At 43.0% G+C, this 21,376-nt stretch overlaps 1 protein-coding gene across 1 annotated transcript; it reads left to right on the top strand.

Annotated features, from left to right (window-relative positions):
- The first annotated feature begins 8,152 nt into the window (after positions 1–8,152).
- nyap2b (neuronal tyrosine-phosphorylated phosphoinositide-3-kinase adaptor 2b) lies at positions 8,153–20,650 on the top strand. The gene is made up of 6 exons (XM_028427483.1): positions 8,153–8,348; positions 11,758–12,074; positions 14,528–15,622; positions 18,133–19,428; positions 19,516–19,616; positions 19,790–20,650. Exons 1-6 carry the CDS (start codon positions 8,170–8,172, stop codon positions 20,075–20,077), a joined length of 3,276 nt encoding a protein of 1,091 aa, XP_028283284.1. The 5' UTR covers positions 8,153–8,169; the 3' UTR covers positions 20,078–20,650.
- Positions 20,651–21,376: the final 726 nt, after the last annotated feature.

Genomic DNA, 21,376 nt, shown 5'->3' with positions numbered 1-21,376 from the left:
GATCATATGTGTGACTTTATAAAGCAACAAAATGAAATTTTCGTGATATATTGTGGGCAACCCTATTTATGTCATTAAAACAGTGCCCCCTCTTGGACATAAAGGGTACTACATCGGCTGGCTGCCCGATATACTGTTTTTAAATAATTTCTATAAAGTTTAATTAATTATGTTTACAATAGGGACAAGCTTATTACTTGGTGTAGCTGATTTACAGCTCCAACAGCAATAAGGACAGAAAAGAGATGATAAGAACCAAAATGGAAATTATAAAATTAAACTCACCTACGACTATTTTCCGGATAAAACTGCACAACAAGTATTTTAAAAAGGTGCAAAACAAACAACATTAACAAAATTTGGTGACTGACGTTTAGGCTAGCTTTAAATCACTTAGTGAACCTGTGCAACAAGCTCAAAGTTTAGTTTAAACTACCCAAAGAGGAACCGCTAAATGACCACAGCACCTGCGTCATACCTGCGCGCCATTTAACTCTTTCACTGCCTGCCTACTTCAGCGAGGGATTTCTGTGTTTTTGTTGACAGGTGTAGATGCCAGTGTAGTTTTGTGTATTTTCCTCTGCCACTCACTTGTTGTTTTGTTGTTTTTTTGTCACACCATCGTTAACGAATAGCTCGGAGGGGACGAAAGATATTACTTCCGGTTGGGTAACGACAATAGCGGAAGTGGGTAGAGGGGAGTTTGGCTGAAATATATGTTTCATATTTGTCAAATGTATTGCTCATTGTCAGTTTACAGATGCACAAAGTTATCGATTGCAAATTATATATTTATGTATTTTTTACTTTATGGGCACTGAGTTCTCTGAATATTGATTCAGTGTTTGAGTGGGAACACCTGTGGTGAAAGCTGTAATGGTATGTGCCAACCAGGTGCTATAGCTAGCTAGAGGTACCCACACTTATTTACCTCCTTGAGTGTTTGGGCAAATAAATATATATAGTGCTCATATTTGTTGTGTTTATAACACCTACTGAATACACAGCTGCATGATTTAATGTGAGCACTTATTGCATGATAGCATGAATAAGCAGGTGTTCCTAATAAACTGTGGAGTTTAGGCTATATCTCTAAAACTGTCTCGCAGAAGTGTAACAGCAATTTATTACAGAGCTACTACAACAAATCGAATTAAGGTCAGCCACTTTTTTTCTCTCTGCTGTCAGAGCACATATTTTGACTTATCACGCTGTAGCTGGAAAAACACAGGTGGAGCTAATAACATTAAGGATGGCTGACTTCCATTGAGTGTCAGTAAACGATTCTAGTGAGCCAGCAGGACGCATACCAGGACCTCCCCTAAGTGGAATGCATCCATTTTCAATATTATTAAAAACACCGGTGCTTTTCTTGCTCTGATGTGTCAGAATGGTGAAATGTACAAGAGACCAGTCTGCTGTACTCAATGATATTAAAGAAACCGACGTGTGTATGTTCATCCATTACTGTATATATGTATGCATTATTCAGTTCCTTCTCAAATATTTTCACTGGAAACTGACAGAGGTATGACATACTTTTAGCACTATTTATTTATTTAAGTTGATGGTGTAACTTTTTGACTCATAAGGAATTCTATCAGCAGATGGCGCCATTCACCCTATATATATTTTTTTTTTTTTTTACATTGAGCCCTGCCTCAGAGCCACTTGGTGCTCGTTTATGTTTTCTGTGTAAGGTATAATTAACATAGTACAAAATTAGGGTTAATAAGGAGTGATAAGGTGACATGTTTCCATCAATGTTTTTCTGTCTGATGTAGCACACTATCATTTTTTTGGTCTCCAGCCATTATTAACATTATTTATTTAACATTATACATAATGTCAACTAAAAGAATCCCCTGTACCACCTTGCAGTCCTTAGTCACCCTGGCATTCTTACAATCCTCATATAAACCACAGCATCAGCCGTACATCACAGAAGAACACTATGTTCCAGTACACTATGTACACCTATGACCTCATGTGCTCCCTTTTAACCTCATGAACAAAACTGTGATGCCACTAATGCAAATAAAGCTCATTGAGTTGTTTGACCGGGCCTTTTGAATGATGGGAGATGCTTCATGGTAAAGGAATCCTCATGATATGTCTGGGTCCAGTAGTTAGTACACAATCTGTGGAAGCTTTAGCCCATCAGTTCTGGCCCTCTAAACTGAGGATTTAAGGGGCTTACAGAGGGTTAAACCCCCAAGATTGGAGCCCTCAACCGCCTGTTTGAGAGATTACGGTCTTCAGTCTCTTATTTTCACCTCTCTGTCTTGGTGGAACAGCGGGAAGTGTGGAGGGTGGTCATTAGAGACATGCCTCAGCTTGACATCTCTGGAGGGAGGACGTGGTGATAAATGAGTGTTGAGAAGCTTGATTAAGTAGAACACTACCTCATGCAGAGCGCCAGCTTAATTCTACCAAAGCTGTGCATAAGAATTTAGTTATAAAAAAAAATCATAAGTAAAGAAGCATCTTCCATCCAGAACATTCCTGAAAAAAAGGGGTTCGTACTTTCACACTAACTGAATGCACACATGAAACATGCAGTGGTCAGATTTCTGCACCATCTCGGGTCAGAGCAGGTAGCTTATGCTCCATTTCGCTTTCTGAGATGTGAGGAATGGAAGTAAGCCATGCTGCATCTTTAATGAGAATCTGACATTTTCAGTGGCACCGTCTCACTATCTGTCCTGCCAGTGCCTTCTTCTTCCTTTCCTGCATGGCACTCCCAGAGAGAATGCCGCTAAGCATCACAGATGCTTTCAAGGATCTGGCTGCCACCCTACACTCTTGTTAGAAACAGATACAGTTAATGCCATTCGTCGCTCTGGCAGAAAGAAATGGGATTTAATACAGCACGGTAAAACAGAGACCTTGCTCTATTTCTAATGAATCTGTTTCCTCACTGTCATTTAATTGATTGGTATAATGGTTTTTATAGACTCTTCATTAGCCTGTTACAGCATTGGATCAATACAACATCATTACATGCAAGATTGAACCTACTACCAGACATCTGCTCCAGGGTGCATTGGTCTGTGTACACAATCATTAATGTCACAGTGTTCCACTACATATGTGAACATGGCTGTGTTGCGGTGCCAGACTAAATGGCTGACTAGTAAATAAATGAGGGAGATATTGTATTATCAGCCTATGTCTGTTATCTTTACATTTTAAAATAAGACATTGAAAGAATGAAAGAACAAGCCTAAAACATTTTGACCATTTATTGGTCTGAAGTCCATAAAATCTCTCAATTTTTTAAAATTGAAAAGTATTTTTACCATATGAAATAAGTTGTAATCGACTTCCTTGTAGAATAAAGCATGTTAAATAATGTATGGATGGAAAAAAATCAGTTTAATAATAATATAATTATTCAGTTTAGTGAAGCTTTGTGCATCTCTAAGTATGTGTAAAGTGGGAAAGTTGACAGGAATTGTATCCTGTTTCACCCTCCATTCTGTCCCAGAGGGAGTCTCCTCTGCTGTTCACAAAACAATGTGCTCTTGTGCACATAGGTGGAAATATTTTTTAACCCATTCACCCATGAGATTTCCTTACTGTGTGTGTTCATTGAACTCTTATAGGATCTAAACACTTCCTTTTGAGGTTGCACACATAGACTGAGGTCAGAGTGCCCTTTTGTGTGTGTATATGTGTGTATGTGCTGAGCTGGTCTGGATAGAGTGACTTGCTTTTGTGCATGACCAGTCGACCACATCCAGCACAATAGGCAGAAAATGGGGGTGACCACCTTTTGACAGAGCATTTTAACTCAATGAGATCATAGCTGTTGCCTATTTATGACAAGTGGAATGCTGTTATGAGAGGTGCATGTGTGTGTGTCAGTGCAGGGATTTCATGTCACCTTATTTTACCTTTCCCTTTCCTCAGTCCAAAACCAAATGCCTCTTTTGATAATCAAATGCAGTTGAGCACAGGGGTTGATGCTGAACTCACCCCTGTGCCGTTGCTCTTTTTTTTTTGCTCATCCCTGCCAACCCCCACCCTCTTACTACCCCTCATTTTATTTTTAACATTATCTCCTTATCTTCCCTAAACTTACCAGCACATGTTTGTGAAAACTGGTTTTGATGCCTCCAACCTCCTACTCAACCACACTTTATTTTTTTACTTTTTTTCCCCCCTCCTGCAAAGTGTGAGACACTATAGAGGGAGGGAGGAAAGTGAGGGGGAGAAGGGCGGGGGTTAAGAGAAATGGAGGGAAGGGTTGATGAAAACAACAGATCTCTGCTCCCTAATCCTTTTGTGTCGACGGTGTTAATCCATCCGAATAAACCCAGTCGCCCCCACCCGCACCGCTCTGCTCCCCCCTCCCCCTCACCCCCCTGCTTCTGCACCATATACCAGGCGCTAGCACCACATAAACAACCGACAGCACTGCTGAAACCAATACTCATCCCCCAGACAGCCGAGCAGGGGTACACAACAGTCACAGTAGCCCCCCTGACAAACACACAACTCGGGCTCAACTCTGTCCTTTCTTTCATCCTGTTCATCTTCATGGCCACTGGGAACAAGTCTCTCCACTGGATTGCTTGCTTTGTTTGTTTATGCAAACATATTTTAATCTTGCACCAGCATGTCAGTGTGGCTGTGTGTGTATTGGAAATTGTAAAGTGTTTTCTCCTTTTGTGTGGTTTGCTTTCATGCAGTTGCTCCTCTTTGTTTTGGGCTACTGTACATGTAATGAATGCACTTGAGAGCAACATGGTGCATTCACTGCAAGTGTTTTTGTGTCGTGGTCTTGTTTACGAGCTGTGGGGGGAAGGGGGAGGGGGGATTGGGTGAGGAGGGAGGGGGTGGGTGTCAGGAAAGGGGAATCGCAGTGGTTGCCGGGGGAAGAGGAGGTTGTGTCTAATAAGGTCACACCCTGGCAACCCGGTAACTCCTCCCACAACCCCCAATCTTTCCACTTGGCCCCCACTGAGAGCGCCACCCACTCCACCCCCCCACCCCTTTGCCTTCACCGGGAGAGCTCTCCGTGGTGCTGAAAACAGGAAAACACATTCAGGCTCCAGTTACAGTGCAGACGACAAGCAGACGACACCAGACAAAAAAAGACAAAAAAAACATTAAAAAGACAAGCTGCAGAAAGAGAATGGGGAATCAGTGTTTATGAAGGCGAGCTGAAAAGCACACAGCAAATAGCAGTGCAGGAAAAGGAAGGGGAGAGAGAGAGAGAGAGAGAGAGGGAGAGAGGATGACGCTCTAGCGGAAGGTGGCTACAGTAGGCAGTGGGCGGGTTCTTGTTGTTGTGATCTATAGTTGGGAAGCCCAGTGTCATCTGCTTAAGCACAGACCGGCTGTGCCGACCTGTGTGGCTGAGCAGGACAGAGGGAACAGGCAGGGAATGGCATAACTGGAAATCACATTGCTACCTCGGACTTAACCTTGAGGGCACTGTGGATGAGGATTCCTGTCACCTGTGCGACACTTGGACATATTAAAGCAGAAGGAGAGGCAGTCTAAGAAAGAAGCCTTTATAAAGAAGACTCTGAGTGCCTGGTCTGCAACTGCAAGAGGAGTTTCATGTAAGACCTCGCGAGTGTGTATTTGTATGATGCATGTGGCTGCGGGTGCGGTCTTTTGCTACGCTGCCTTTTCCTTTCATCTCTAGCATGTGCAGATGTGTGAAGTGAAGCTGGCAGCTGGATTGGAGTTTGGCAACATCTGCATTGGAGGGGGTCAAATCTCCCCTTTCTGCCCAGGGGAGGGAGCATTGGGTTGGGCATCCAATGGCCCAGCTCCCTTCTAGCAGCATCCTTATCCTGGGTCACAGGTACACCTTCAGTTGGACCATACAATGGATGGAAGTCTATGTGGATTAATGTGGAATAGTGCACTGGTGCATAGGTCAGAGTTCATTAGCACTCAGTGGACTCATCAGGGGAAGAAAGAAGACTCGCTGGTCCACAAACTAGCAAGGACACAGCCCTATTGTAAGTATTAATCATTACACTTGTTCATACACAGAATTGGCCCACAAACCCACAAAGAATTATGCCACAATATGAATGACTTTTCTACTGATGCTCTACAACATAATAAAGTCCAAAAAGCAGCACCTGTGTAAACTAGACCAAGAAAAAGACAATCTTAACATGGTCCACTGCAATGCACTTATGTATGTGTGTGGTTGGGTGTGTGTACGTGCACGAACGCCCACGCATGTTGTCACCAGAGTCACCAGACTCTTAGCCTTGCAATCTTTTTTGACATTGTGTCTCTTGAATATCCACACTGGTCTTCGCCTGTGACACAGTTGCCTAGAAACAGAAACGCTGTGCCACCATCATTTACTCTTAATTCACCTCTGTGTTCCAACTGTTGCAGTCCATGTCAACTGGGGTAAAGGATGGGGGAAGAAGATGAGATAGAGGGGAAAAATAAGAGATAATGCATCAAGCGAAGGGAAAGAGTAAGACAGGAGCTACAAAAAAAAAAAAAAAACCTGGTGCCTAAATTGACAGGTTTTATAGAGATGAGCAAATAATAATAGCATTTTACATCAATGAGTTAAGGGAGGACAATCCAATGTGAAAGGCTTGGTTGATAAAAACACTGTGATAAACAAGCTGATTCCAGTGCAGAGTGCTGCAGCAGGCTTACAGGGATTAGGCAGGCTGGCTTAATTCAGCTCAAACACTGTTTGAACTGTGCCTTCCCATTGCTGCACCTCAAACTGGTGTACCTCATTTCTCCTCAGAAACCAAGGCTTGTTTTTTTTATTGTACAGCTTTAGATCTTAGACTGTTCCTGTGCAGCAGAGATAAGACCTTGAAATCAGAGGAAAAATCTCTACACCACCTGACACAAGTCATCTGTGCCCTAGTTTGAACCCTGAGCTTTGAGATGGTGATTCTGTCTTTTTGCTGTTATCACACCGATCCTGGTGCCTGTAAAAAAAAGGAAAAAAAATAGTGTTGAGGATGCATCATGTCGAGATAAACCCAGTGACCTAGTCCACATGTTAGACTTAGTGATAGACAGACACGAGGTAGAGGGATGCTGAGGATGGCCAGACAATGGCCGGCCTCAGTTGGCCATGCTATCTCCATCTGGCTGCCCTCCAAGACCCCCCTTGCTGCCCTTGCCTCCCTACACACACACACATACACACAGATACATGCACAAACATACATACAGTTATCACAAGCCCCCTCCCCCTCCCTCTGCACACTCATACTCAGTGCTTCTCTCACACGTAAACAAGCATGAGTCTTAGGCAGATCTGAAAACATTGACCTACATAAAATGCATGCACTGTCTTCTTCTCTTCCAGCACTGGCCTGTCCAAATATTACATTCGCCGTTGCACATTGTATGTACCATATTGCATGCGGTTGTAGCTTTTTTTTTCCAGGCAAATGCATCCTGCTCATACATCGCACATTGAACCAGAGCATCCTAAGTGGCTGCAGACAGTGCTGTTATAAACTGATTTAGGAGTGAATCACAGAATGATTGTGTTAATGTGGCTTCTTCTCACATCCGTGCTCCTTCCTATGAAAACGATGCAGTCAGTAATACTCTTTTCACAGAATCGAAAGGCAGAGAGGAGTAACTGAAGCAGAGAGTAGTTGTGGATCTAAAATTATGTATGTATATGCAAAATGTGTGGCAGTCTCTTTTTTTCTGTGCTGATTTGATTGGTCCTGGGAGTGCAATATTTTCACATCTGAGCCCAACAGATAGTACAACTGCAGAAGATGAAAGCCCAGATTCATTCACATGGCAGTAATTCCAGCCAGAAAATGTGCAAACAAAACTGAGAAAATGAGCAGCTGCTACAGATCTACGGCGAAACAGAAGGCTATGAGTAATTGTAGCTAGTGAGACTATGAATATGTGAGGATTTTCTATATGTTAGAGGAAGATGGTGCAACTCTCTGAGGGACACATGATGCAAGCCTCAACATAAACTTTCCACAAGCTGTCAACTCCACAGCAACAACAAAACATCACACTTACACTAGGTTGTGTGATTATAGGTCTTCTATCTCTGCCCTTGAAAAGTGAAGGCTGCAAACTTGTTTTGCATTCAGAATAAATTCATATATATAACGTGTGGTGGTAATATTTCTCCATGTCTTCTCATCAGAATGCAGTGGATACACTTGAAGAATGATGAGCTCCAAAGAGGAGGAAACTCTCAGCTTTTTCCAATATGTTGAGGAGAATGGGCTGAGAGCCTACAACGGCCTGGTAGCTCAGAACTTGGACCACGCCAGGAATGAGAAAAATAGGACATTCCTGCAGGAGAAAAACGACAAGAAGAGAAAACAGGAGGAAGCCATAAGGAGGTAGGGAGGAAAACAAGCATGCTAAAAAAAATCGAATTTAAACAACATATGGACCTAACCAGTGCCTCCCAAATACAGCACACTGTTCTTTTCTGCAAATGCAAGGGTGTCACTGAGTTCACTCTGATATGAGGCTGTGAGGAAATGGGACAAGTGGCCAGAGGGTCCCTGTGGCAATGGCAGGTTGCTATATTTTGGAGTTTACAAGTGTGGACTGGTGCAAGCCATGATCTATGGAGGATAATTAATGTTTCACTTTTAGACTTATTTAGGACTTGTCCTTGTGTGGAGGTCACCACTGCTCCAATTTTGAGAGCTTTTAGAATTAAGAATAAAAAAGGGGGAGGGGTTGAGCTGTGGCAGAAAGTGTGTTAGAATGCGAGGACCGTTTGTCAAGATACAGTATATTAGCATTGTTAGGAAATTATTGCAACTGCCTTTTAGAGTGTAAAAACATGTGCCGCTGCGTCTCATTTTGGATGTTGTGATGAACAAGCATGTGCGTAGCAACATCACTGTGTGGCTTCCTGAAACTTCGACCGAATAAGAGGCACACACTCCGAACATGACTAACACGTGGATACAGCGTGCTTCTGTTGTGGGGTAGAATAGCGAGCACTGGGTCTTTGAGTCATTGGAGATGATAACAGGACATTTACAGAGTAAAGGGTTTTCAAATAACACTTGTGGACATTTGTCTTGCTTTAGCCCGTCCAAAAACTGACAGAATCTTAAATTAAAGACATTTGATGGCGTCTAAAAACACTATGACTTACCTTTATAGTAAAGAATAGTACTTAGAGAGGATATTGATCACCCATCTGTTCTGATGCTGTAAACACCACTTTGCATTGGTGACGGTTATGGAAAAATGTGAACCCATGTTGCCACTAAATTAAAAATAACTGTTTTCTGGGTCTGTGTCTGCCTGACACAAAATATTTTATCATCTGTTTTATCTGTTCATCAAATAATTACACTGATGTGGTTTCGTTGGCTGAGCGTTTCAGAGTGTCCAGATGTGGTTGTTCTTAACCTATTTATCCAGGAACACTTTGAACCCTGTCACGTTTCTGTCAAAGGGTCATGCAATTCAAAAGAGCTGTTACTGTGACTGCCTGGCGACACAGTGCATTGTAAAAAAAATACAAAAAAGAAATATTTCCGTGCCTGCATGTTTTTTGGGTTTTTTTTTGCACACCACCTTGGCGATAGGGTGATGTCAGAGGAAAGAGAAAGGATCTGCTGTCCTGCTATATGTCCACTCTGTCTCTTAGCTGTTGCCAAAGCTAAAACATTAATACATAGTCACTGGAGGAAGAGACTAAAAAATAGCTGGATATTTTATGAGACCTATAAGTAGGTCAATGAGACGACCCATATTTTTTTACAGTAACTGAATGAGTGTTGGGAGAGTGTGAGAATTCTTGTGTGTGTAAGTATGTATGTACGTGTGTACATGGCATGCATGGGCATGAATAACAGGAAAAGGGAATATATTAAGAAATGAGCTTTGTGGGATTGTGTGAAGGAGAAAGAGCTTGTTAGAGCACGTGTGTTTAAGAGTGAGGGGGGAAAAGGAAAAAAAAAAGCTGTTAGAGAGAGATTAAGTGTGAGCTCAGTTGCAGGAGATGTGTTCTGCCTGGTGACAGCTGGAACAGCCATAGGCCAATCAAATCAGCACGTTGGCTTTGAGTGAGGCGGGCCTTCCTGCCTGCTGCTGTATCTCATTCTGGGTTTCTTTTATTGTGTTTCAGCAGAAGAACAACTTATTCACACAGGCGCATACACACTCAGCAATGGCCCGAATTCACTCTAGGAGTATTCATAACAACCACTCCTTACACACACAGATGCACTCATTCATTTACTTATATTTACATGTGCATGCAAATTCCAACCGACAGCCGTCTTCTACTTTTACTTTACCTTACCTTACCTTACCTTACCTTACACATATGCAGTTGCAGGCAGGCATCTTTTTTTTTTACTTTTTTCTCCTCTGTATCACCTTCAGTGTTTTGTTTGTTTCTGCGATGTTGTTTTTTCCTGTCACATGGTGTCACAGTGAGGGAACCAGAGCTGCCCGACAACAAGTCAACTCCAACTGGTCCAAGTGCACCTGTGGTCTGTCCTCTAGCCAATCACTGGGCAAATATCCTATAAATAACCCAGTCACCAGTACTCCAGTCACACCCAACCACCCACCCACCCACACATACACAGTCCCATACCCATGTATATGGGTGTGCATGTCGGAGCAGATGCACAACCAAAACATAAAAGAGGGAGGGATTGTTTGTACTGTGCTGCTGACACCTGTGGCTGAATCTTGTATGTTCATATTTTTAGATACATTTAACACAAACATGAATGTTCTAAAGAAAATAACACAAAATGTAATCTATTGTTTACCTCTGTACCTTTTTTTGGGAGTTCTGTTTTTTCTTATCACATTGCCACTGTGGCTTCACAGGTTGCAGCAACCACCCACTTTTTTTTCCATCATGCATGTCATTTTTAAAGAGACCTTTTTATATATGTGCACATGCCAAAGTGTTGTGATGTGCACATGTACTTTATTATTGTTGTGGAGCGGCAGCTGGTTTTGTGTCTGGTTTCTATGGGTACCCTGTTGCTAGGCAAAGTTAAGCCCCTGACCAATGAACCCAACCCACCAAGCACCTTCTGTTCAGCAGCTGGCCAGGAGAGGAGTCAGAGTCAGCAAAGTCACAGGCTGAGGGGTCTCTCTCTCTCACACACGTTAAGCTCACATGCAAAATCTGTTTCAATCTATATCTCTGACATATCATATATCAGTATATGATAGTAGTATAGTAAATAAATAGTGCCAATCATGCTTAAATACATTACGAAATCATACAAACACAGATCTTGAGCACATTTTCCTGCAAACACACACACAAACTCTCTTTACCCCATTATCACACAACACTCAGACATCATTAACACGCCATTCAGGCCAATCATCCATTTATAGGGATTGATTGTGTACAGGCTGGGGGACTTCCACGGTGTCATTTAGTCTGTGCTTGTGTGGGGGGGGGCATCAGTCATATCCAGGGATAAACTCAAATCAATACTTTGCCCAGAAAGAGGCGCCACTGCCAGTGGCACTAACACATCCATTATTGTTAACTTAGTGCACTCATCATTTGAGCCACTTAAGACTGCAATGCACAAACGCCTGCACATATGTTTACTCAAATGGAAGCATGACAAGATGGCTATGTATATTTTGGGTTATGACAGAAACACCATATAGAAGAGGATGTAGGGACTCAGGTTCTGTTTTTTGCCTTTTTGCCTCCTCTTTGCATCAAATATGTTGAATTTATGACTCATACTTATGTTGACTTTGCTCTCTCCCTCCTCTCGTCTTTTTTAGAACGGGTGAGGACATAGCAACTGAGGGCAAGCACTTGCGTATGGGCTCGATTACCATGCCAGACCCCCAGGAACGCATGCCCATGCCCCACCTGCATGCCATCGCCTGTGGGCAGGGGTTCTCCGTACGCTCCCAGTCTCTCCACTCTGTCGGCGGTGGGAACAGTGGTGGCGGAGGAGAGGAGGAAGTGGGAAGTCCGACCTCTAGGAAACAGCCCCCACCCAAACCCAGGAGGGATCCAGCCACTAAGCTGAGCATGTCGTCTGAGGCGGTGGACCACAGTCCCATGTCCACCTGCCGCGGGGAGAGATGTGATGGTGAGTGGTGGTGGCACTTCACACCAAACTGCTGGGCTAAATATAGCTGCTCTACGGAGTGCCCTCCTCAACATTGTTTCTCCTACAATGACATGACATCTAGCTGTGCAGTAAACACTTCACAATGCTGCAAATTGATAAGGAGCTGTAGATGGTTAGACAATATGACAGATGTGGAAAAGTACATACATACAACGTCTATGTTTACTGTTACTGTTAGATAATCAAAGATAATCAAAGGTAGGATGACATTCAAATTTGTATACCAACATGTTACACTAGTAGTTACAGTAATCACACCCTGATTCACAATTGAACAAGATCGAAATATTTGCTGTGTTCTTTAAAAAAACAATATATCCTAAAAAAAAAAATACAAATACAATACAATACAAATACATCTTATAGAGTAAAAGGAGAACTCTGGTGTATGTTGAGCTTTCCATGCAAACATAGTTCCATTTGGTTTATGCATGTAATCATCAGGTGTTTGTATCAGATCTGTGTAAGGAAGAAGGGGTAACAGTTAGCTGCCAGACTCTCATTGCATATAGGGCTGGCAGGAGGGTCTTGACAGTTACAACCTTGACATGTAAACAGTTCATGTGTAGGATATAACATTTTTGAGGTAAACAAACACAGACATTTGCTTTTGTAGCAAAGGAATGCTGAGTGTTAGTGTGTAGAAAACAATTAAAATGTGTTGTTCATGTTTCATTTGATGTTTATAGAACAAAAAAATAACCTTTAACAAAGGTGGCAAAAAGATTTAGAGGCTGCAGGAAGCTCCATATCGGTTTGGATGCTTCACTGACAACGTGATGTTTAGGGAGTCGCCCAGCCTGGCTCAGATTGGTGGGGATCTCTCTATGTGCACACAGATCTTCCTGGGCACCACGGCAACCATCCCACAGAAACAAGACCCCCTGCAGCCTGGCCAATCACAGCATCATTCAGCAGCTCAAGCCAATGGGGCTCCAGAGATGCTGAAGTCTGAGCTGTCAGAGCCAATCAGGGCGAGAGTGTGGGGGTGTCCCTGGCTAAAGGGGAGGGATGTGCGCTCTGTAGCTGGCGCTTTAGCGGGAAGGGGTGGAGCTTTTCAGAGTAGAATTCATTCAGGAGGAGCGATTGACCTAGATTCATTTTCCCCAGGAGGAGAGAGGAGGGGGGGGAGGGTGTTGCGGGTAAACACATCCGCTACAGGGGGAGGAGGGGGGGAGAGAGGGAGCAATAGAGAGGGGAAAGGAGAGTAGAGGAGAAAGGACAGTTTGAAGGAGTGGGATTCATCATCAGAGCTGAAACAGATCTCAGCATCCACCATGCAGTCCTGCTAGTAGTAGTAGTAGTAGTAGTAGTAGTAGTAGCAGCGTACTGTACATTGCAGTTGTATGTACACGTAGGCTTGCATATATTTTCAAGAAAAGACTGCACAACATCGTGAGAACACACAACAGAAACACATTTGGGCCAAGGTAAAGCTTCTCTTAGCATCTTATTAGGAGGCGGTAATGAGGAAATAACCTTAAGTATAATTGCGATTAAAGAATATATTGCATTTTTATCTAGTGATTTTCGATATATATATATATATATGCACACACACACATATACATAATATTAATTTTTTTGAACACAAATAAGCCGAATGCTTGCAGACCTTTAGAGGATGGGGGTGTGTGTGCTATAAAATGTGTACATGCCTGTCCTAATTTTAGTATTGGAATGTGTACGCATGTGCAGTGTGTGTGTGCATGCATGTGAATGCATGTAGTGATGCTGGTGAGTCATACAGTACCGGGAAGTATGAGTGTGTCTGGGCCATCTGGCATCTGAATTATTAAAGGTGTAAAATCTGCAGTTTGAAAATTTCAGACATGGTCCAGCTCTTAACTACACTTATCTCCCACTGCCTGTCAGAGGAAAGGGACACTCCCATCCAAACATCTCAGTGTCTGACCTAGAAATAGACTGTGAGCAGCTCAATAGTACAAAAAAACGTTGGCTGCTGTCAGTAAGGTAGCATCGGAAGCATACTGTGTTGTACAGTAGTAGCTAGGCAGTGTACCAAAGCCTCACTGCACCACATCCAAAGAGATTCACACTGCAATGCTACGTCACCACTATCAAAAAGAAGCTTCGCAGTGTGTGTGTGTGTGACCCAGATACTATACTCGCATACTGCTCCACTGCCATATATGTGACCTAGAAACGTGCATATGCCTCAACTATTAAAGATACTGCTCTCAGCAGTACGTGCTGACCTACAACTGACCCACAGAAGTGAAGCAGCCTTCATTTAAATCCTAATGATACACTTGATTAGCGAATGATAATTTAGTCATATGTTTATCACAGACTACAATAAATCAAATGACAAACTAAGTAGGAAATAAACTGAACTGTATATTGATGCAGGTAATAAAATGAAATTGACTTTGTGTCTCTGTTTTTAGCAGCTCAAGGATGCAGTGAGGACTGCCGGAGGGTGCCCCCACCCAAACCCAAAAGAAACCCCAATACACAACTGAGCGTTTCCTTTGACGAGTCCTACATCAAAACCCATGGAAGCAGTGGGGTCTGCTCTTCAAAACCCCTCCACTATGTCACCTCCCCCTGTGAACTCAACACGTCACCTCCACAGAGCGATGAAAGCCCTACAGACGACTGTGAAGATGAACCTGTCTATATAGAGATGGGCGGGATTGATGTTGGAACACGGGAAACCTTGAAGAGTGAAGATGAGGAGCCAGGGGAGTCTGTGTACGAGGAGATGAAATACCCAGCTCTGGATGATATGGAGTACCGCACTGACCCCGTGGGATGTCGCTCTGCATGCCCCACTCCTGCACCCTATGACCCTGAGCCTCTAAGTCGCTGCTCCACACCTCGAAACATTCCCCTCTGTGACATTCCTGCACCCTTTCCAAACTTACTCACACATCGGCCTCCACTGTTGGTGTTCCCACCGGCACCAGCACAGTGTTCGCCCAACTCAGATGAGTCTCCCCTCACCCCTTTAGATGTAACCAAATTGCCCATGCTGGAGAACCAGTCCTACAGCAAATCCCCAACCTCTTCCACCGAGCCGCCCTCCTCTGCACACATCCGTAGGGAGCTCACGGCCACCCCAACGCTCACTGTCTCTGGCCGCTCCTCTGCACCTCCTCTACCCTGCACCCTCTATAAATCCTCTTCATCATCATCCTATCAGCGTAGCCACTCTGCTTGCCCGTCACCAGTCAGCATGGGGCGCTGTCTCACCCCTCTGAGTCTCATGCGTACACCTCCCTTTGACGCTCCAATGCCATTCCCTGGTGGTTTGCCACGTAGCGCTTCTGCCACCCCTCACGGCAAAGGCTCGCCACCTCAAGACGGTGTAGGAAGACTCCATGGCTCTATGCAGAATGTTTCAAATGGCCGTTCAAGGACACCCACTAGCCCATTAGATGAACTAACCAACCTGTTCACCACAGGCAGGAACATGCTGAAGAAAAACGCCAGTGGCAGAAAGTCTAAAGAGCCTGGAGAAAGTAAGTCATTTCACACATGTGTCTTATGGGATGTGGTTAAACAACAGGCACAAATTACATTCATTTATTTATGTCTCATATTTATGTATGAGAGTAGATAGCTTGTAATTGCATCTTGTATCTTCTGTCTATGTATCTTTATTTTATAACAATGGCAAATTGAGATGAGAAGTTAGAAAGACGCTCCAAAGTCCCACACTAACAAACTGAAGGTGTTTGTCTAAATACTTTGGCTGTGGTAAACCCTGGAGGGAGCACAAATAAACACAGTAACAGCATAAAAAAGTTAAACCCTGCTAATTTAGGAATCCCTGCATAGAATGCATCACATTTACAGTATTATGTTTGCAGCACTCTGCAACCTTCCATTTGTTAAATCTAGGCCCACAGAGCCAAGGCTGATAGAGATCGTATGATTTAATCTGAGGGGATTAGAGACTAAAGCGGACAGCAGGTCTCTCAAACCTACTCATGGCATTAGTCCATCAGGCAGCATTAATTTTAAATATGTAAACATCACATGTAAATACAGATATTCATGCCACAGTCAAGACAGTGCCAAAATCAACACAGCTGTGGAGGAAAAGAACATGCTCTCCTAGCTGTGCAAATATTCAAATGATACAAACAAACATCAGATAAATTGACTTTCTCGTTCTCATGCATAATCCAGTCATTATATCTATGTTCAAATAACTATAAATCTAATGTACTTAATGTAAATGAATAAGAAATGACGAAATGAAGCCATAAAAGCAAACTAAGTAAGCAAGAGGAGTGCTTCATAAATGCATGAAGAGCAATAAAGTTCATGCAGAGGTATGTCATGTATTATTTAAAAGCATTGCTAATGAATTAATACACCGTATCTAATCATTTAGAATGAGCAGTTAACTCTATAGTTGACATGTAATGATGCATCCCTCTTAAGACCAGGTCAACATGCATGTGCAGCCTAAAAAACTATCACACTAGAATCTTTATTTAAATGAATTTAAAAAGAGTGCTATTCAAGAACATTTGCACATAAATCATGAAAGAGCTTCAAAGAATCAACATCCATCCTTAGTCAGTGCTCTTAGCAACTACATCATAGCAACAGTGGAAGGAGGAGAAATCCCTGTTTCTTATTTGCAGATTCCCTCCCTGTGGGTAATGCAGCCAATCACAGCTCAGGACATGCCGGTCCACACTGGAGCAATGAGCTGCTGATATGAATGCCTCTGAACTCAAATCTACACCTGATCAGAGGATTTCAGATTCTCATTTCTGTCCAATCGGAGCATACTTTACTCATGATTCAGCCAATCACACAGCTGGGGCAGCTGTGCAGATGAGGATGGTGGAAGCTGAGAAAATTTATGACAGTAAATAGATACAGCTTCCAATTGGCGCACATCTGCTGTATAACCATGGCAGTTCTATACATTGTCTTAATAAAATATATCAAATTACTGGCTTCTATTAGGTGCACAAGTGCCAGGAAATCCCTGTGGTGTCTCACCAAGTAGCTCTTTAGCAGTACATTGTCTTCCAGCCCCATATGGTTTGTAAAGTGTTTGCATTTGTTATCTGTGCATCAAGAGTGGGCTGCGATGACAAGTCTCTTTATCCTAACACCTGTGTGCAAGCGTCACACGGGGCTAACAGGTTGAGTGCGTTGCTCTGACTACAGACGGTTTAACATGCATGGAGGTTGTAGAGGAATGGAGGTTAATTTTTTCTCTCTCTCTTTCTGAGGCGATAGCAGCAGCAGCAGCAACAGCTAGGCTGACCCACTTACCAAGTGGTTAATCACCACACACGCATACACACATATAGTACATCTGCACACACTAAAATGGCATGTGTGACACATGTGGGCATGACAGGAGATGCTTGTGCATGGTACTGTAGGTTAAAGCTCATATAGAAACTATACAGGGCTATAACCCTGTGGAAATCAATCATGCACGCACATTTTTTTATTGAAGCAGTGATGATCTATGAGCTTTGAATCAGTGACATAAATTCAGATCCCTATTAGCATTTCCCATGCACTCTGGCTGGAGACTTTTTATTCTAAAGCAGTGTCAACTCACACACGTTAATGTGTAAAAACAAAGTAGGAAAAGCAAAACACTGACATAATGTTAATGTTAAGGATGGGTGTGTTGTTGGTAACCATGTTTGTTATAGTGCTACCATGCACAACATTTGCATAGTTGCTGTACAAACAGTAAAAATGCTAAAAAAAAGAACACATATTCTATTGTGTATTATTATCAACACCTATATTATTATCAATACATATACAGAGTGCCTGCTGGCCCACATAGAATGCGATTCATTCTGCTCCTTAGGTTTACTGCTGCAGCTTTAGTGATTAGTGGGTGACACCTAGTGGAACTGTGTTGGCATTGCAGCATCAAGCAGAGCAATAATTTCACTAACTCTGATAATTTGCTCCACAAATGTTTATCTGATAATATTGTCATAAAAATGTCAATTATTTTATTTTTAATTAAATTAATTTTTTTTTTTTTCAGCTGAGTCCAAAAGCAAGTCTCACAGTGAGTCCAAGCGAGAAGGCAAGGAACGCCACAGCCACAGCAAAGAGTCCAAGCGTGAATCTAAGGAGCGCCACAGCAAAGAGTCTTCTCATCGACGAGACAGGGACAAAGACAGAGACAAAGACAGAGACAAAGACAGAGACAAAGACAGAGACAGAGGAAGCAGCAGTGTTGAATCTTTGCAACACAGACGCAACAGTAAAGACCGCACTTGCAGCAGTGTAGATACGCCACCTGTTCGCAGGGATAGCAGGGACCAGGGCTGCAGCAGCGTAGAGCCTATCCCTGTCAGACGGGACTCCAAAGACAGGAGCTGCAGCTCCTTAGAACACGCCCCCTTGATAAGAAGAGACTCTAAGGATAGAGGAATTAGCAATGGCGACCTATTGCCGGGGAGAGATAACAAAGATCGAAGTGGGGGCCATGGAGTGGAGTCTTTGTTGAGACAGGACAGCAAAGACAGACTTCTGGATCAGCCTCCTGAACTGTTACCAAGACAAGACAGCAAGGAAAGGGCCAGAAATGGTGTAGAGTACAGGCATGAAAGCAGAGACAGACTGCTTGATCAGCCACCTGAGCTTTTACCCCGACAGGACAGCAAAGAGCGAGCCAGGAATGGTGTGGACTCAAAGCATGAAAGCAGGGAAAGGCCACCTGAGCTTCTATCCCGACAAGAGAGCAAAGATAGACCAAGAACTGCACCAGAATATAGGCATGATAAAGACCACCGTCCTGACTTGTTACCCCGTCAGGAGAGCAAAGAGAGAGAAAGGAATGATACAGAACATAGACATGAAGGTAGAATAGATCAGCCGCCTGAGATTGTACCACGACAAGAAACATCCAGAAGCAGGGATAGGGTTGGGTCTAGTTCTGAATCCAGGTATGACGGGAGAGATCGGAGCTGCCACAATGGAGGAGATCTTCCTCCTCCTCCTTTACCTAGGCAGGACAGCAAAGATCTGAGCAGAACCGGCCTTGAGGTAAGACGGGACAGCAAAGACAGAAGTCTGAATGGCTCCGATCAGCATCATTATGATATCAAGAGCACCAAGAGCCCTTCAGCAATGGATTATAAGAGTGATAATAAAGGTTACAGATCAGACGGCACACCCCGACGAGAAAACAGAGCACATTACAACATGGACCAGTCAAAAGCACAGGAGAGGAATGGCAGCACAATGTCAGGACAGCACTCATCAACAACAACAACACCCACTCACCATGGGAGATCATCAGGTAGCCCTCCGATGACCATAGGAACAGGAAATGGTGAGGGCTAAGACCTCAGTTTCAAGGGAGACATTGTCTCTCTACTAAACTACTCAACTGACTTAGCTTGTTTTTCTTCTTTTGTAGATCTGAAAGCATCCAAGTATGGTCGCTCACCTTCAATGCCTGCTAATCCATCTCCGATGGGAACGCCACAAAGAAGAGTAACAGAGGCACATCAAAGTCAGGTATGCAGATTTGGTTGATGCCTTCAGTTTCATTTCCTGATTCTCACAGACCTGTTTTTCTCAGTGGCCTGTATGATGATATGTACAGTAAAAGCATCGCATTCAAGGTACAACAGACCAAGAAAAAGTTAATGAATAGTCAATACAAATTTTTGTGTACACTGTTTTCTCAGATGCCCCAGATGCCATGGATATGTGGTGACACCACCATGCTCGAGCAGATCGAGAGGAAACGCACCCTCTGCATGGAGATCCGTTCCAGACAACACCCACACTTGCAGAGGTCTCTGGAGAGGCCGCCTCCTCCAGACAGGAATGAGGATAGGCTCCAGGAGCGAAGTCACTGCAAGCAAGAGAGCGCATCTGTCCTCCCAGGCTGGGGAAAAAGCAGCGGGACCAAGAAGATCCGTCCTCCCCCTTACCCCACACAGACAACAGTTTTCTGGGACACAGCTATCTGACATTACCAAGAAATCAACCCGCCACACAAACCCCAATTACTCCCTCCCACTCCCCACGCCAGGTCATACTGATTTTTCAGGGCACACACTAAGAGGTCAAGAGGGATGATACTCGTTGATGTCAAAGGACAATGGTGGTTACCACAGCAATATTTCTGCTTGTTCAGGTTGTCATGTTTTCTTATCATCACTGGTGATATTTGATATTTTTCTATTTCCTGTGACTGGACTCTTGTAATATAATTAGTAGAGTAGATATTTGATGATGAATAGATATTTTCTAAATGATATGATGGGGATCAAAAAGCAGCTTAAATGATGTATAGTAGATGTAGATGCAATCTAATATTTGTTTTTATGTTATTTTTGTTTAGGTTATTTTACATTTGAAAGCATAATCTATCAATACTGTACTAGCATAATTTTCTTATGCCCACCTCTTTTTTGTGTGTGTGCTCAAAAGCACCAAAATGAATGGACTATTCAATTCTGTCTATATATACTTTACATTTTCACTGTTGTATTGTAAGTTGAGGAGTTAACGTCAACGTGCTTTAGATTCCAGGGCTCTCCATGCCCGGTCCGGTATGTTCTAGAATGTACAACACTTGGTCCTAGAACAGAAACAGGAAACTGTGTGTGCTTTGGTTTGTATATTTACAGTAAGAAACTGTGTAGTCACTACATCAATGCCTTTTATCAAGAGTGGTTGATAGGAAAAACCTGTTGGCTGGCATGTTGTAGAGAGGACAGTGTAAAATGTTTCTGCTGTATTCTAGACACACTATGAGGGTGGGTTGGGGAGGTAGTAAATTAGAACATACATTATTAACAGTATAGTTTCCAAGATCAGCCAAAGCCTGTAAAAGTAAGATATGGGTGTGGTTGCACTTTGGATGGTTGGTTATTTGAAATGGGGTTTGTGGCAATAGCTGGCAAGCACCAGCATGCTTGTATTGCCATGCACACTGCGAGTACCATGACAGTGTAAATACTCGATGCCAACGACCAGCCTGTACAATCAACACCTGAGCTTTTAGAAGATTTCTTAATTTTACTGCAGATTCTAATAGCCATATGCACTTGCTTAAGAATTAACTTTCAAGATTATGCTTATATATTTTTTTGAAAATGTTATGAGTAAGTGAGTTGTGCCATGTAAGTTTTAATTTTCTGGCTGGGAGGTAAAGCCTCAGGAGACTGGCTGTCTGTGACATGCAGTCATCTATATTTGGTTGTCTCTGACAAATGTTCCCAATTTAATTGGCTGTTGAAGGACCTATCACATGGCATCAGCTC

This window comes from Parambassis ranga, chromosome 17, assembly GCF_900634625.1.
Source record: "Parambassis ranga chromosome 17, fParRan2.1, whole genome shotgun sequence".
In the NCBI taxonomy this organism is placed as follows: Eukaryota; Metazoa; Chordata; class Actinopteri; family Ambassidae; genus Parambassis; species Parambassis ranga.
This window is presented reverse-complemented; position numbering and strand designations above follow the sequence as displayed.